The 18802-nt window shown below is 39.9% G+C and overlaps 1 protein-coding gene across 1 annotated transcript in view; it reads right to left on the bottom strand.

Annotated features, from left to right (window-relative positions):
- Positions 1-18802, bottom strand: part of AFF2 (AF4/FMR2 family member 2) — a 341823-nt gene that overhangs the window by 128157 nt on the left and 194864 nt on the right. Inside the window, exons 6-8 of the mRNA XM_014954912.1 lie at positions 6479-6565; positions 3388-3424; positions 3086-3137 (exon numbers count right to left, since the gene is read on the bottom strand). Of these exons, the coding sequence (XP_014810398.1) occupies positions 3086-3137; positions 3388-3424; positions 6479-6565 (176 nt within the window). The remainder of the gene's footprint in view (positions 1-3085; positions 3138-3387; positions 3425-6478; positions 6566-18802) is intronic.

Raw genomic sequence — 18802 nt, 5'->3', positions numbered from 1 at the left:
CAATCCCAACTACTCTACCTTCTATTTTATTTTACCTCCTGCAAAGCATAGGAGATTTGGTTTCTCCAGCATGTGAATGCAATAAGGTACATTGAAATAGCATAAAAAGGATGAAATTCATATTTTAGAAAGCTTTACTTAGACAAGTCATGCATCTTGCATCCCCCTACAAAAGCAAGACGTTGGTTAATTCATCTACCTTGCAGCATGTTGCCTCCATTCTTCCCCCTAGAAGCACACACCTGAAAGGTTATCTTGCAAAGATCATACTTCCCTTTGGTCTGATTTTCTATGATGCCAATGTTTCTGCACCTGAAGGTGCCTACATACAGGCATCTTAGGTACTGGTGTAGAAAACAGCATCATGAAGGCAAAGTATCTTCATTCTGCACGCATCGCTCAACTAGTCATGTTGACTAGTCAACTCACCAATATAGTGAATGCAAGCACATTACTACCAAATCCTATAGAGTTCTAACAAAGCCAACGGAATCCATAAGGGTGTCATTAGGACAGTGTATGGAAAAGACAACGTAAGTTTCACTTGAATTGCACGTAAACTCACAAAAGTCGGGGAATATCTAGAAATAAGTCCAGGTTAAAAGGTCTCTAACAAAGCACAGAGACGAACAAACCCAAATTCTGTCAGATTTGATCAAACTGAAATACAGAGAATAGATCCCATTGACAAAATGTAGAAGGAACTGGTGGGGGATAGAGTTTTGAAGTCAGTATGATCATGCTGCGTGGCTGACAGTGTCGCAACCAATGTTACGGGGGATAAGTTAGGCTGTAATTTCACTCATACACTCCAGTATCCCTGAAACTGACCATCTTAGAAAGACTAAATCCTTAATACAACAGCAATCTTATAAATACCATATTATTAAAATCCACAATGACTGCAGGAGCTTTAATCTCTAAGGGTTTATTTGGATCACACTACCCAGCTCTACTTGATACCATTACGACTTTCTGCCCCACTCACTGCCTTAATTTCATTATGTCCTCAAGTACTGCAATTCCCAGTGAAAGTGGCAAGAACTGCACACGCAGATCTAAAGAAACAAATTGGCCTCGTAATACCAAGACTCACAGTGGACTGCCTTCTAACCTCCCAAAGCCCTATGGAAATTCTTAGAAGCTGCCTTAACAATTTTTCTGCAGTAAAAGAGAAAAAGTGATAGTAATGGGTTAGCTGATCTTCATTTGGAAGCTAAAAATAAAAGTAGCTTTATTGCAGCTCTGATCTCTCATGTGTAAAATCTATCACCTACCATAAGAAGGCAGTTCATTGCAGCAGAAATCTGATTGATAGTACTGGAACTTTAGATCAAGCAGCAGAACAGAGAGCAACTGGTTCATAAAATGTACTCAGTGTCTTCGGGTTTTATATCAGGCTTCCTATAGAGAGCTTTGGTCCCATTAAATGCACTATATACCACTGAGCTCTGAAGCACTGTTCTTTTGAAATTCAGCTTATAACTATAAACCATGATTGACAAGTCTATTACTGTTGGTTACAAACTATTGAAATATTGTATTTTATGGTATACTCACTAAAATATTTTTCACAGTGGAATCCAAATACACTTGCTTTAGGAGAAAAATCATTTTAAGATGTAATAATATTTTTTTACTTTTTTTTTTGGTTTTATTTTTACTACAGAATGAGCTTGATGGTAGTTTGGATCACTTAGATGTTCTGAAACATAACTGTACCCATTCTGTTACCAAGAACAGTTTCTTTAAAAAAACAAAGCCATTACTGAAAATCAAATAGCAAAGGGCAAAACCCAATTTCTTATTAAGTTTCATAAATAAATGTTATTTATGCAAATTAATCTATTTATCATTAGCATTCCTATCCGATTCTCATTCATTTGGAGGAAAAAACCATTTCATTTAAAAATTGAATTAGTTGTTTAACCACAGTTTTGAAAAGCTTTAATCAACTAGCTTTATTTGACTGAGTACTTCCATGACTTGAGTTTATGAGTAAAGAACTGGACTTTCAGAGCCTGGCGAGCACATCAAGAGATTCAGCACCCACATCTAGTCTAGTCCTGCATCTCTTACATGGTCACAGACAAGTCACTGAACTGCAAGTCCTCTCCTGTGCACAAACTTGCCCTAAGAATCAATGTATTTAAATTATTTTTAAAAATTTATGTATGTTTGATTTTTTTTCACTAGAAGGTTTTACTTAAAATTATGTCTTTAGTAGACTAAGGGGAACACTAGGATAATTTTGAAGTGAATTTAAATGAACATATTGTATTTACACAAAAGTCAGTTAAGCTAGTGCAGTTCTACATTCAATAGCTTATAACACTTGAACACTAAAAAAAAAAAAGCAGCTCTGAAGTGAAATCAGACCCACACGTTTCCATAAGTATAAAACTAAAAAACCAAAAACCTGCTTTTCAAAGCTACTGTTTAATTCCTGTTTGTAAATTACTTTGAGATCCTTGCGTGAAAGTAAAAAGGCAGTTCAGTCTCAACTCACTGCTACATTATTGCAGCCTTACACCAGAGAAGCACCAAAGAAAAATGGTTTAACACAATGGAGAATTAGCTCTTCCACAATTTTCAACTGTCATATTTATAGATCATCTGTGATCTTCAGATGTTTCAAAGCGTATGAAACTCAAGACCAGCTTTTCAACACCAGCTCGTGGAATCATTCTGTATGATGTGTTTTACTTTCACTGTATGAATGTTAAAATTCCTGCATCATCTGTTCATTGGGTTGCATTTTCTATTGTAAGAGGCTTAGTATCTGATGAGAGAAGCATAAATGTGATTTAATTTTGGCAAGCTGTACGACTAAAATCAGCATTATTTCTGCTTAATAAACTCATCTTTCACACATACCTCTGTTAGCTAATGCTTAAAAAGAAGAAACAGTAATAAGCACTGAAAACATAAAACTGGTTTATGGCTAATTTTTAAGGACTACTGAGAACACCTGAATACCAGGACAAGATTACGAGCAGAGCTAGGTTTTAGTTACCTTTGGAGAAATAAACTCATTCTTTATGATAAATTTAAAATGAGATTTAAAGCTGGAAATAATACTTACGACTTTTGTGGCACTGACTTTGTTGCAACTTTCCCTGCTGGATCACTCCACTCTGCAAACAAAGGAAACACATTTTCAAATGTCAAAAGATTACTGTAGAATTAAAATGCACCCAAAGCTGTCAGCCCATCTAATTATACTTGGTTTCACAACATGCCACAATGCATAACATGTAATAAAAAATGGAACTGATCTGCTTTAGCACCATAGAAATTAATTTTTTAGCCTTTGTTTTAATGATGTTAAGCAGGAAAAAAAAATACCCAACCCTGACTGTTTGGACTAGGATGATAAAGACCTACTTTGTACATTGTATCCTGAGGTCAGATGTTGAGAGTCCTACAAAGAAGAACACACAAAATGTCAGCATTAGTTAAATAAGATGAAGAAGGTAAGCTATGTCTTAGCTTGCTAGATTAAGGGCACTGGCATTACACAAACAGGGAAGGAGATGGTACAGGGAAGGAATCGTGATTGTTAAGGCAGCACCAGTGACATTAGTTTAAAAAAACATTAACTGTGGAGACAGAGCACCACTGAGGGACCCTTTCACAGTTCAGACAAGAGCTTGTCCTCAGCTGCTGTAAATCTACATACCCCCTTTACAGAGACACTGCACAGATTAATACCCGCAGTGGTCCCAGCCTTTTCCAGGCTTGGCCACGATGTGTGTATGAGCCATCTATGATGTACAATTTAGACCGCAGCATGAATGCAGCTACGCATTAAATTCAGCACCACTGCCTTTCTTGTTTTGATCTCGCTGCTTAGAAATACAGTAACCTTTTATTGATAGTCACTGCTTTTATTTGGACTGTGACACACAGGATTTGATAAAGACGCAGGAAGCAGATCTTCACCTGGTGGAAATTGGTTCAAATCCAATGAAATCAATGGAAGTACAACAACCGTAAACCAGCAAAGATTCTGGCTCGTACCACTGAGCATGCTAATGCTGGGATTCCTGTTGGCTCGCAATTACTAAGCTGCTTCCTGAATGTCACAGAGTTTTCTTGCTTAGTTTTTCTCTAGGCTTTACAGTCCACAGTGATTGTGATCAGCTTCCCTTCCAAGCAGAGTTTGATCATTTGAAATTAAGGTGTTATTTACAACCTCATCTTACAACCAGGCACTACTTTGCTGGAAGTGTTAGTTCTGTAGGATGTTAAAGTCATTAAAGCCCTCACTGCACTTCCTCTTAGGGCATTATTAGTTCCTAATATTATACTGTGCCGTCAGTCAGTCCCTTGTGAAGTAAATCATGCCCTAAGAGTAAACATGGCACTTTACATTTGAACGTCAAAGGGATAAATTGTTCTGATAAGTTCCGCCTTTTTTATCACACTTCTTTATATACATTTCTCATGAGGATACTTTTTTTTTTAATAGTTCAATTGAGAACTTCCAATAGTGCCCGTCTCTGGTTTATATGACTGCACAACTAGCCACGTTATGTCTAAGATCTATAATTTGGCTAGCTATAATAGATTTAATGTGATGTTCTGAAGAGACATTTCTGTTGTATTTTTTAAAGTCGTCAGTCAGTCCCTTGTGAAGTAAATCATGCCCTAAGAGTAAACATGGCACTTTACATTTGAACGTCAAAGGGATAAATTGTTCTGATAAGTTCCGCCTTTTTTATCACACTTCTCTATATACATTTCTCATGAGGATACTTTTTTTTTAATAGTTCAATTGAGAACTTCCAATAGTGCCCGTCTCTGGTTTATATGACTGCACAACTAGCCACGTTATGTCTAAGATCTATAATTTGGCTAGCTATAATTGATTTAATGTGATGTTCTGAAGAGACATTTCTGTTGTATTTTTTAAAGTAAAACTAGAAAACTTGGAAATATTTATGTGCTTGCCTATTTCCTGAAATGCTAGCTCAAAAATAATATCTAATTTATATTTTTTATTCAAGTGATATGGTCAAGAATTTTAGGATCAACATTTAACATGCCCAGAAATTGACTTTGATGTGGATCTTAAAAGTTCAAAGCAAACTTAATATAAACAGAAAACCAAAACAAAATTTTAGCTTCTCTGAACCGATGCTTATGCTGCTGCCAGTGGAGATAGCAGCAGTTTGCAAGACGTAGACCAGTTTCTGTAGGGCCCATCAAAAACAGAGCACTAAATTAAGGAGGGTATAAATTGACAAAAATACAGCTTCCAGTGGGCGAAACCCTCTACTCACTAACTGTATGCACACAGGTCAGACCTCACTGTCACCTAAATGGCTTCAACTGACTTTAACCCAGTTTGCAATGCAGATTATACTCTTGTATGATTATGACTTCTGCTGCTTAATACTGCAGCAGTTAACTGTAGCGACATTGGCAGTGCTGGAGCAGTAACAATCACATTCCATTAAAACAAGGCATTCTGGGCACTGGCTTTGTTTTTCTAAGGAGCCACAGATACTGCTAATCTCCTATGATTTCCAATTAAGTATGGCGGCTGCATTTCAGACAGGGGAGTATCTGCCAAACAGATAAAATCAGTAAGAGGAAAACCACATTCCAGCTTCTAAAACAGGGTATGATTGCTTGAGCCATAATATCCAACAGTACCAGTTTTGTAAGCTATTTTCCAAGGTCCTGCCTTTAGAAGGAAACTTTTATGTAGCTCCATGTCAGACTGCTGTAGATTTCCCATCCTGGGGAAGTTCTCCCCTTCCCCAATCATCATCAGCTCCCAGTTGTTCAGGTCCCAGCAAAAGATACCTCCAGCAGTAATTGCCCTGGCTACGAGCTTGACCTCTAACAGCGCTACCAGAACCATAGCTAGAAGGCAACAACGGCATTTGGGCTAAAGGCATGTTCAAATCATACAGTTTAACAATTCACTGGGTGTTAGGTGAACTGCTGGTACTCTCCAGGCACGTGTTTTTGACGTGGCAAGTGCTGAGTGTGTGCTTTTAACAAGGCAAATACCGATGATCACATTGTGCATCGTGATGTGCCCCTGAAGTGTGCAGACAGATGCCATGGCGCTATTCACATGCTGGAGTATTTTAAGTCACCATAATTTGACCATGCAGCCTAAACCTCATCACGTAATCAGTCACTAAGTAGGAAGAAATGAGCATTTCAGCCATTGCACTGCAGAAATAATAACGTAAGAAAAACAAACAAGTAAAATAGATTGTACTTGATGTAGAAAGACTCTTACAACAACAGAGAAAGTTCACCTTGCCTCCACTGTAACTTCTGCAGCTTTAAATACGCAGTCCTACTAGTAACAACAGTCTGATTGGGAATTTCCAACTAAAAATAGTCTTAGAAATTTTTGAAAATGGAACCAATTACAAAAATAAACTCTCCAGCGAAGAACACTCAACAGAACAGCATGTTAACCAGGTCACTGGTAATAGCCTACTTGTACCTTGCTTGGGATAGAAAACTTGGTCTGCTCAGCCTTGCCAGGAGTGTGAATAGCAGTAAGAGGAGGAGGCCAGGAATGGGTCATCTCCTAAGGAAGAAAAAAAATTGGTTTTGAAAACAAATTCATGTACATAAAGGAGAAAGAAAAGAAAAAATAATCATGTATTATCCAGTGAGTCTGGAAATGCAATTGCTTAAAGGAAGCATCATCACTCGTCCTTACATGGTAGATGAACGCTTTAACTACTCAACAAGCAGCAATACTTGGAAGGGTAAGGACAGGTTTTACTCTTGAAAACTTTGACCATCTATGTCTTCAGCAGGTGGCAGCTGACTCCACCTCCATGGTCAGCCTGCCAAGCTGTACGAATGAAACCATCATAGGTATACAACAGGGTTTTACTTGCCAAGCTCAAGCAGGAAGGGGATCCCTCCTGTATTGCACTAGATGGAACCCTATAGGGCACTGCATGGTGACAAAATGCAGCACTAGTCAAGATCACATAGCAGCGAAATAAACCAGAGGCAGGTCTACAAAAAGCTGGAGTGGGCTTGCAGCATGAATGCCTGGTGTAGAAGAGACAGGAGACTGTATCCTGTGCACCAAAGCATCTTCTCGTAGCACTGGCCGTAGGCACTTACTGTGGTATGCAGCGTCACAGCATCAGAGCACTATCAATTCCATTTTAAAATGAGGGACTGAAAGATCAGTGATTTGCACAGGGTTACACAGAAAGCCCATACTTAAATCGGAAATCCAAGTCTCTGGTGAAGACCTGCCTACCAGGCCATCTAAGCAACACGCCCATCTTGTGTATCAGTGTGTTAATTCCTCCTTTGTACATGGCTTGTTCTAACTGTCTTCAAAGAAATCAGCTGGGTGCCTGCGGCTAAGAAATACAAGCAGAAGAGACAGTGCACACCCTGCTTTTTCATAATGAGGCCTAGATCCGCTGCCCCACCAAGCTCCGTGGGAGCAGATTGGGGTTTATGTTCAGAGAAGCGGGAAAAATCAGTAAAACAGAGAAACTGCAAAAGTGTTGTTTTAGGCAGAGCTTGTAAATGCCCTTCTAATGAGTGTTTTATGGTAGATGCTGCTCCATTCTCTCTTATCTTTGTTTTTAATTTAATAAATATTCAGAGAGGCAGTAATACTTGTCTCTGGCAATCTGTTGGATCTTTGTGTTGGTTGTTTTTCTTTGCTTACAAAGCTCAGGAAGGATTCTTTCTTCAGACAAGGTCGACAAAGTAAAAGAGGGTCTGATCTAGGAAATTTTGCATGCAATGGCCATAACTCGACTGCAGTAAACTGAACTTCCCAGCTGCTGTTCCACACTGGTCAAGCCCAGTCACAACAAACTTATGAACACACAAGTTTCTGTAGGTAACATGACAACCACTGCAAATGCTCCACAGATAAAAACATAACATAATCCAGTTAATTAAAGAAAATGTAACTGTTGTCAAAAGGGCAGCGTGGTTGGGTGCATTTGGGCTGACGACATGGCCTGGGTGGCTACAGCTGGATGCTAGCGTATAATTCACTGAAGATACAGCCAGCAAGTTTCAGGTCTCCAGATGTCCCTCACAAATCACATGTCATACAGGAGGTTAGGAGAAAGGAAAACTATACACCATGGTCCTCAGTCAACGGGACAGGCGGACACGTGAACTTCCCGCAAGCTCCTTTTGGGCACTGGTATTTTATTGAAGCCTATCCATTTTCACCTTTAAGAGTGATGCTACTGCAGCAAGGTCTGGCTGATTCCCACAAGGGACAGAGCCCAGGAACAACCCCTGTGGAGAGAAGCCCTCACCTGGTCCTGGTGGAGTCAGGAGGGCAGAGCTGGTCTGGTACCTGGGCCTCACTGGGCTCTTTCATTCTGCTTCCACCAGTGCATCACGGGCACAGTTGTGGCTTATCTAAAGGGCCACACAGCTACAGACACTGGGGCCAGGCTTTGCCATTCCTTGTGCAGATGGCCCAGGGACAGGTGAGGGTACAGAAGCCCCTGCACTGCTGAAAGAGCTTCTGGGTTTCTGCCTGTGGAGCTCAGGGCCTGTTTTCGTTGCACAAAGCCCCAATGGTGGCAATGAGGAGGAAAGAGGCAGCTCGTGAGCCGCTCATCCCTCCCAGTGGGTGATGCTGTGGCATCTCAGTGCAATGACAAGAAGTACAACACTATATTGCATGGATTGTTTGACCTCTGCACAGAGGAAAGCAGAAAAAGATTTAAGCATCCAGTGAACTTTTCTGTGAGATAATATAATCCAAATCCTGCATGCCTCTGCCAAATCCTATGCCATAGAGGTTGCTTTGTGGCAAATCTCTTCATAGTGCAATGATGAAACAGAGACTTTATCACATAATTAAAAGAGGGACAGGCAGCCTGACTGAAGGCAGAAAGGAAGCATATTCTAGAACTGCAATTATAGGCTTGACCTCAGTCTCTTCCTGCCCACACTGGACAGAGAGCCTAGGATTCATGGGAAGATGACGCCAGCAAACATTTCAGAATATGCACTGTCAAAACACATCTAGTGTCCACTGCGTATCAACTCAGCAGGTGGAAGTGTAAGCAAATCTAGTCATCTCCCTGCTAGGGCACACCTGAACCTAAAACAGTGGGAAAAGGAAAACTGAGTGCTACTATTTGAGGAAATTCAATTATAAGGTAAGAACTCCTGACTCCACTGAGGTCAGAGGCAACCTTTAGTGAGGTCAGGACTATCTGATCTATATGTTTACAGAGTGACCTTGTGACCATCAAAGTCTATTACAAAGGCACAAGCTAGCTACATTGAAGCATTTCACTCAAATTATCACTGTAATAAAAATTATTGGATAGAAAATTGCCATGGAAAACAACACAAGCATTCAAAGCTTAGCAAATAAGCAAACACTGTGCATGGAAGCGGTGAGGAAGTATGTAGCTACTTAAAGAAACATACCTACATCTGCCTACAGACAGGTGCCACAGCACTGTTGACCAAAGAGCCTTGAAGGATCGTAGAGAAAGTTTTGAGTTTACTCATCTGAAAAACGTCACATCAAAATGTCTGGGCAGCAGCCCCATCCTGACCACCTCCCGGCTGGGTGTTACGCTCACACAGAGCACTGCTGAGCTACGGATCGACACGCAAAAATGGCACCGCGCTGTTTGCAGGGAAGGGTCAGAACCCCAACCCCACATCCTGCAGAGATGTGACTGTCTGCTTAATTCTCTCCTACTCTGCTCCTTAAGCACGTGCACAGTGCTTTGGAGGATCAGAAAAAAGGATGCCATTTGTTTAATCAACCACGTGACTTCACCATTCTTTGCTATGCCCCAATTTGTTTTGGAGGTCCCTCATCTTTAAGTACGCACTCAGCTCTATTTTGTTTAACTTGTGAAATCTGATATATCTACCTCCTAATATGTTATGACTATAAAGAACCACACAGACAGTGTGTGTGTTGTATATGCATCCATTAAGATGTATATGTAAACAACTTGGTTTGTCCATACCTGGGAAAGGAGGCAGGGAATTGCATACTTCTCCCCCTTCCCTCTCCCCCCGCCCCCCTCCCCCGGAAAAGTTAAAAAACTTTAATCAATCCAAATTTGGAAGTATTTAGAAATTCCTGGAAGTAACAATAATAAAACTGAGCATATGAAATGCTTTAAAGAGGAATTTAATGGAAACAAAGTAATCCCACAAAATTGAGTTAGGATTTATTTTCACATGGTTTGGACTTAAAATAATTCCAAAATCATGTTAACTGTTGGAGTCAGTAGATGACTGCTATGGAAGCAGGCATTTTTTTATAGACCTGGAGATTAAATGAGAAAGTAAACCTGCACAGTTTGTTGGCTTAAAAGTCACTGTGGTCCTCTGATGTAGTAACATCAAGCATCCTCCTTTCTGAAAATTATTTAAACATTGTTTTAATTGACTCCATGTGCTTTATTTATTAGAGCTAGGCACGCTCATCTCTTCAGCTAAGTCTGCTTCTTTCAGCTATAAAAGCCCTCAGGTAAGTAACCAAGAAGGACACATGCAGATGCAATTTAATGAATCACCAAAAATACAACTACTCCAAGCAAACTTTTTAAGGGCTGCAAAGGTATAAAGCCAAATCACGATTTAAATGGAAGGACAGGACTGGGGAAGGATTTAAACTTGCTAGTTTCGAAGGAAAAGGTCAGAGTGAGAGAACGGGGCATATGGGGCAGATGGTAAATAGCTTTACAAAACCAGTCTCTAAAATTAATAGCTGCCTTCAAGATTTATTTCCTTTCTCTGCATTTCATTTTTCCATCATTTCCTTCTTGTTCAAAAGAAACTGTGCAGTGTTTTTAAATACAGATAAAAGCACTGAGCCATGCTCTAAGAGGTCATTATGGAAAAAAGCAGCTAGACTGTGTACTCTGCGTCCCTACTGAGGCAGCTTCCCTTCCTGCAGCGCACTCTAAACTGCTTACCCTGATCTAATTTGAAGTCTCCCAAGATATAGGGCTCATGCTACTTCCCTTGGGAGAATTGAGGGGAGACATGAGAACAGTCTTCAATTACAGAAAGAGCTGTTGCTAAAGGACAGAATAATCTGTTCTCCAGTTTTATGGTGGATATGAACTTAAGCTTCAGCCAGAAAGATTCCAGTTAGACACAAGAAAAAGCTCTCTAATGGTAAGGAACGTGCAGCACTGAAACAGATTGCTCAGAGCACTACACAGATTCCATCTTTGGAGGAACACACTTAAGAACAGATTAGCACACATCAGTCAGGAATGGCTTAGGCAGAATTGATTCCTGCATTGGGGCAGGGATGTGTAGTAAATGATGAGATTTCTAAGACCCTTCCCGGCCCTTTTTCTTGTTCTCTAGTTGCATAGATCTCTGTTGGCCAAACGCTTCCCTAACTGTCTCTCTTATGGATAGCAGATCCACAAAAAGGCACAAAAAAGCAACAATCCTGGTGCTTTTCTTCTATGGCATTAAAGTTCACAAAGGCAGTTTCAGGAGGGACACTTTGCCCACATCATTAGTGGGCAGGCAGAGGAGCCGGAGGAGGAGCAGCTCTGCACACATTGCTAGCAAAAATGCAATCTGAGGCTACTGCTGCTAAAGAGACCTTATCTGTGGTATTTTCTCTGTCAACTGCCCTTTTCAACCCTTTTAACTCTTAGCTGTATCTGTTGCTTTAAACTTTCTCCAATTTTTGGTTAAACTGTATGTTAAAGTTGCATTCAGAAAAAAATGATATATGATGATAGATGTTCTAAGGTTATGACAAACTTCATGTTATAGCTGGTGCTAAGCAACCTACTGCCTTGATGGAATAAAGATAACCAAGTGATTTACCATTTATTAAAGCCTCTATTAATGATTTATTAACTATCATTATTAACTAATGATTTTATTAACTATTTATCAATGCAACCTTAATAAAAAGCTTGTCTTTTTTCACAGTATCTTTCTGGTTTCTGCATTTATACAAACCTGATCAAACCCCCTCTGCTAGGAAGCCAGTAACGCATGAGGGGCAGCCACACTTCATGTGTGTGATGCATACTGAATTAAAAAACATCTCAACACGTTTCATCTTTGGGGAAAAGGCGAAGGAAAGAATGAAGATATAGATATATATTTATACATGTACAAGCAAATGACACCAAAGCCTGAAGGAACACAAAGGCAATAAAACTACATGCTGTTTCTCATTCATATTCCTTAGTAAGGAACAGAAAATTTGCATGAGCATCTGGGAATATCCTGACCGATAACCTGGCCTGCTTTACACTGGGCCAAAGGCTTCCTGAGGAAGGGATTTTGATACATTGTCAGTATTGACAGGGACGTGATAGCTGAATTCGTGGATATGCATTTGATTTTCATGTTTTGGCATTAAAAAAAATTCTCATCTTCAAAGAGATACCACATCTTTTTTTCCTGTACAGGGGGAAAAAAAATAAAGGCTTCAGTGATGGCCTGATGGCTTCCAAGGGCAAGTCCTGGTATGAAAGCTAAGGCAGGAAACTTTTTACTCATGCAAATGTTTTAGTAAATTTATTACCAGTGGCTAGGGCCCAATACATACTTCTGGAGGAACAATGTGGCGGCATCTGCAATGATGCCTTTGTCATACTAGAATTTATCTTGCTACTGTACCAAAAACTTCTTGAAAGCCATTTGGAAATACAGCGCATTATTGAAAAGCCAGAGTTTATTCTACAAAAAGCAACCATTTCCCTGACCATAATCTAAAAACACAATGTTTACCTTGTGGGTTTTATCAATGACAACAAATAAATTCCCTTTGCCCAACTGGGGAATGAGATGCATCCCATATTCTCCCATGGTAAATTAATAATGCTAATTAATATTAACAAGAAGGGGAAGGACAGACATAAATGATATTCACTGAAAATGAATATAGAAAGTGCTCTAGAAGCCAATAATGGTTGACTATAAACCTTGTAACATATGTTTTCCTTTCCTACTTTGTTAACATTTCCACAAAGAAAGTGATAGCAATATGGACATTTTCTGTTGGGCTTCTCAGTACTCTCTGACTCCCTTTTACCGCACACTTTTCAATATATTTTCCTCATACTGCAGCTTTTGTAACTAATAACACTCATATTCTTTGCTTAGAGCATTTAGAAGACAATAAAAAAAATAGCAAATCATGATTGATGTACTCACTGCTGTAACCAATCTTGTGTATGTGAGGAAAAACAACGCTCCATTACAGTGAGAAGGTATCTCAGTTCGAGAGGCTGTTTTAGGGGGAGAGTAATGAAGCTACACTACATGAACCCAGCACCGGATTTCCAATTTAACAAGTCCAACACAATCCTAGAAGTACCCACAGCCTATATAATAGTGTGTCTACACTGCCAAATGATTTAGCTCCCTGCTGGGTCCTGGGACCCAAATGGTCCACACTGTGCATATAATAGTTCATTCCCAAGGCTCCCCTGTGAAACAGGCTGGATACTTCTCTCCAAGGTAGTTTAGGATAATTTTCTTCAGCACCCACCTCAGGAAGATTACATGGTCAAAATCTCTCAAGAATGTGGCTCACACTGCCCAGGACAATCCTTCGGCTCAACCCCAATCAAACTTTGTGACACTGAGCACCTTCTCACATGTTCTTGGCATTTTCATGAACAAGGAGCAGAACTCCCTAAAGGTGCTACCATAGAAACACCATTATGGTGGACTGCAACAAGAGGTCTGTAGCAGCTATATCCCTACTCTTGTTGAGTTTAGGTTATATGGTGAATATGGTGAAGGAAGGTTATATGGTGAATAAAGTGAAGGAAGGATATGGGGGGTTCAGAGAACATAATTGCCAAAGCAGAATCACACAGTGTAATAAATTAAACAGGACCTTACAGGAAGCACACAGGCGAGCTCTGTTAAAAAATTTTAAGTGATGAGACAGAATTAAGAATTCTGTGGAAAGGGGATGCCTGAGAAATCATAAAGTCAACGGTAGATGCATCCTGCACATATGATTGCCTTTCTGACCCATGCTGGCTTGTCTTAGACCATTCCCTAAGCTTTCTAGTGAAAGTCCAGGAGATGAGCAGGAGCCAGTGTTGTATTTGTGAAAAGCCACGAGCCTTCAGAAGGTCCAAAGACAGGCATGAACTGACCAGGAGTAACACCACTAAAGTAACTCCACTTCCCATCCAAGAGAGGGAGGAGGCATCTTCTCTAACTGCAGAGTACGTGGGGTTTGTTAAGGATAGGTCAGGATGGCTGCATGCAAGGAGAGGATGATCAAAGCTTTGAAGTTTTGCCAACCACATGTGAGGTATTTGTATTTCCATATTACTGTTCTTCCGGACAGACTTACTGATGGGTCAGGAACATGGAACTGCCAGAATGGGTCAGACTTGAGGACCTGCTCCTCTGGGATGCTGGTGAACGATGGTTGGTGCTGTGCTTTTCACAGAGCACTCCAGGAACACCAGAACAATCATGAGGATAAAATCCTGAACCTGCATACTTACTAATCTTTAGCTGTGCTGCAATCTCATCTGCTTAATACTGCATCCAGAACTGGATATTTAGTTAACACCAGCTAAAACCAGTTTTAGAGTCCTAAAATTTAGTAATATGCCCAGAAATATTCGGATACTTGCAGTCAGGTGTACTAAACCCGCTTCCAGAAAGCTAGGCATCCTTCATCTGTCACTCTCAGTAACTAAACTAATGACTTTGTGGCCTCATACACAGTACCAGATTCTTGCTGTGGACACTATGGCCGATGCAATACCTCCTGTTCTTGGCAGCTTCTCATGCCCACTGAGATGCACAGCCATATCCCATTGATTTTATTTATTCAAAACGATTCTTGTTGGTAACCATCTCCAGGGATGGCACATCTAATTTTCATGAGGGCCCCAAGAGATAGGAAGTATGCATTGAACTGTTAAATACAACATAACATCCTGGCAGTACAACAGCATAATATAAACAAAGGCACAATAAGTAATAAAAAGCTAATTCTTTCAAAAGTTACTAATACCAACATATAATTTCATCTCTGCAATTTAAAAAACATTGGCAACATTTCTCCAAGTAAATAAGCAACTGTGTTTTGAAACTATTCACTGCTGGCACTTGTTTAAGGGAATCTGGTAATTTGTTCCATCCATCCTGAGCTTCACAAGCAAAAAAGCATGTCTTGAATCGCCTGTTTTCTTCTCTGAAACTTAGGGTTCACACCAAGAGGAGAGCAGAACTATAATTTACAGTTACAAAACAAGACTGCACCTACCCTGAGGCACTCCACTGTGCACATTTATACAATACATTACACCATCTCCTTTACATTGCCAGATGTAATCAATTCATATTTTTTTTTTCATACAAAATACTACAGTGAATTATGTAGTCACATGACAAGACCTTATCCATGTAATTTATTACAAAATGCATTTAATTTCTGGAGCCACTTATGCCAAAGACATGAAAAAATAAAATCCCTATATTCGGTATCAGGCAAAATTAAATTACTAAATTAAACTTCTCATTCTGTAAGCTTAGCACCAAAACTATTTAAATTTTACATTGTGCACTAAGCTTTAGACCCATGTAACCAGCTTATAACCCACATCCTGAAATATGATGAAACTGAGTCTAAAGATCATCAGGAATTTGAAAGCATCAGCTTGTGCCAGAAGACACTAGCTTTAGTCTTAAAGCAGGAGCATCAATTATCTGAAATAGCATATAGGGGGAAATTAAGAAACCAGGTTAGGTAACTTATTTGAGTTTAAAGCTGAATTCTTTTGCATAAGCCATTATTTGCTTTTATTAAAACTGGACTCCAAATTGTTACTCACCAAAGACAAAGAAATGAAGCTACCACACACTGCTGTACAATACACATTGAAATCTTTTACAAAAGCTGGTTTTTTGCCTTCAAAACCAAGACTCTGCCAGATCTTTTTTATTCTGCTTACCACACAAGCAGTATTGCAGCATGGGTTTTCCTGAGTGGGTGTGCCAGGGTAGCATTTCTTTTTAATGTTGAGTGTTTCCCTCTTACATAGTCTCCTCAACCCCCCAACTGTACTGCCATTAAAACAGTGGGCTGAGGCAAAAACACAGTGAAGACCTAGAAAAGCCCAAACCTGTCCTTAGAGAGGCTGTACTTTTTCACCATTTCCTTTTCTTCATCTATGTGACAGTCTCTCTACTATGTGTCCCAGCTGAAAACTTGCTTCTCCCTCAGTCTATGAAGAATGCACTCTCCCCTACGGAGTATGATTATCTTCCCAGTGCCTACATCAGAGACCATGAATGCTTTGAGGGCAAACACTGTCTCAACTTTTTGTCTTATGCAATGCCTAGGGCAGTGGTGGAACTTCTGAATATTGGCTGGAAAGTGGGAACAGTGAATACCGGCTGGAAAATCCTGGGTGGACAACATAGCCAGCTTGATCAGCATTCAGCGAATTCTGGATGGACAGAAATCTTTAAACTGAAGCCTGATCATTGGATCAAATAATTTGGCACGCTGTTTTTTCGTAAGGTTAAAAGCTTAGCATGTTTGCCAAAAAATATACTACGGTTTCTGGCCTGTAACAGAGAGGGAGAGTCCTTGCTGCCTCTCACATTCAACCCTTTAATTCTCTTCTCGTACAGAAAGACCTAAGCAGCCACCTGAAAACCTATCACGTGACCCGGCATTTATTATAGTAATTTTAGCCTTTGGAAAAGAACAAACATTTCAGTCTGGATTTCCTTTTCCTCACTTGTGCCTTGAAGCAGGTCTGTTCCTGCATCTGTGTGTCCTGTAAATCATGCCAGCACTCCCCTTTGATCCGCTCCTGCTAAGCCAACAGGTGTAGGAAAAATGGATGGATGTTATAGAAGATGTTTTGATACAACATATACTTTTTTGGCACGTCAGCCTTACCCACATAAGCCAGCTTAAAGAGTAAAGAAAACCGAAGCCAAAACATGCTGAGGTCTTTTTTGATCTCCCTGAAGGTATGGAGGCTTCAGAGTACTTCTGGTAGACAGATTCCCACTGTCACATGCATGCATTTGATTCCTCATTTCCCAGCTCGTTCTTTCTTACAAAGCTAGTAAGTCTGAGGTTGGAAACATTAAATACTCAGAACTGCCACTAAGACATATGACAGCTGAGGATGCCTAGTCCCACACAGAGCAGTCCTAACGTCTGAAATCAGCATGTTCAGCTATACACCAGATTAATATATCCCGCTCCCATGCCTGCATTTTTTAAAACCTTCTGACAACAAACTCATTGAAACAAACTAACTCTTAAAAACCGGGCTGAAAAAGGGCAAAGTCCATAACCTTCCTGTCTCCAAACACTATACTACTTTTTTTTCCCACAGGAAAACCAGTGAACAGGACACAAAAGCCACAGCACTAAAATGCAGTTTGTTGCTCCAGCATTTAAAAATTATATATCTACATTACTAGACGATGACATGTACTGTCTTTGCTGCTTCTAGATGGACAAAAAGGAATAGCAAACTGCTCATTAGTAATAGTTTATCAGGGGTCATATGAGCAATCTGAAACAAACTTGGAGCAAGCCCAAGAAAAGACCACCCAGCAGACCCAGGCTTGCTAGTCAGCTCCAAGCAGTTAGTGCTATTTGCAACTCCAGCTAGTGTCAAACACTGACAATTACCAGTTAATCATACAAAGACAAACTAGCATAAACCTGCCAAAGAATTTTTTATTATTATTTTTTTTTTAATACAAAGTGTAATGTATTATCACGTTCAAGCAATTACCAAAAGGAGCTGTTGATCTCACTTTGCTGGAGAAATACAAAGGCTAGATGCAGTAACATGGCATTCTTTTTGAAGGGTAACTTGTGTTATAAGTGAAAGACACTACAGAATGACAATGCTGCAGCAGAAGGAGACAGAATGATACATTTAGTCAAATTCCCAGCCTAAGCCTTTTCAAAGAGCACAAGCAGTTAGTGTAACATTCCTCAGGGTTCCTGTATCCTTTCAAACATGATAGCTTTCTTGTAGTTTACACTTATCATATTAAGAAAAATGGTAATGAGGAGATCATGACAACTTCTTTTAAAAGCAACAATGACTCAATTGCCAAGGAAAAGAGGAGTGATAACTATTTTCATGGAAAGAAACCTCCAGTGAACGCCTCACTGTTGAAGCTGGGTTCTTTGTTTTTGTCTGAACTCAGGAACGACAAGGGGCTGCTCTTCAAAAAAATCCGAGCACCAGTTTTCATTTGATTGGTACAACACTCCTTTTTCAGATAAACTGGCAGCTCAGACCTCTTACTGAAAAGATTAGGGACTCAAGAGGTTAGAAATGATAAAATAGTGGAATAAGTGGGAAGGGATTAATTGGCTTGATTTAAAAAAAAAAAAAAAAGCCACTCCTGGGAATGTTCTACAATCTAAACATCAAGTCTTTTTTCTGAGGCTCAGAAGAATATTTCTAAAGGTTACTGGATCTTGGGGTACACAAAAACCATACTCTTTAGCAGGATATACCCACAGCAAATAAATGAATGAACTACAAAGCCCAAAGGGGCCTTTAACACTCAGTGCTTGGCAATAAATTCCATCAGAAGATCTCAAAGCATTCCTCACAAGAGATCAGTACCACCATTTTCCAGCTTGGCTCCAACTTTGTCCATGCCTTAAATCATCCACTCAACCAGCAGCAACTGCAATGAGCACTACCCTGCCCTGTTTTTTTTTTTTTTTTCCCCCCATTAGCAACCCATGCAAGTCTCCTAAGTCCATGTTGTTCCTGTTGCACCCTGCAAAGTACTAATAAGTATTATGTCCACC

This window comes from Calidris pugnax, unplaced genomic scaffold (genome assembly GCF_001431845.1).
Source record: "Calidris pugnax isolate Ruff unplaced genomic scaffold, ASM143184v1 scaffold38, whole genome shotgun sequence".
Lineage (NCBI taxonomy): Eukaryota > Metazoa > Chordata > Aves > Charadriiformes > Scolopacidae > Calidris > Calidris pugnax.
Note: the sequence above shows the minus strand (reverse complement) of the source record. Positions and strands in the feature narration are given on the sequence as shown.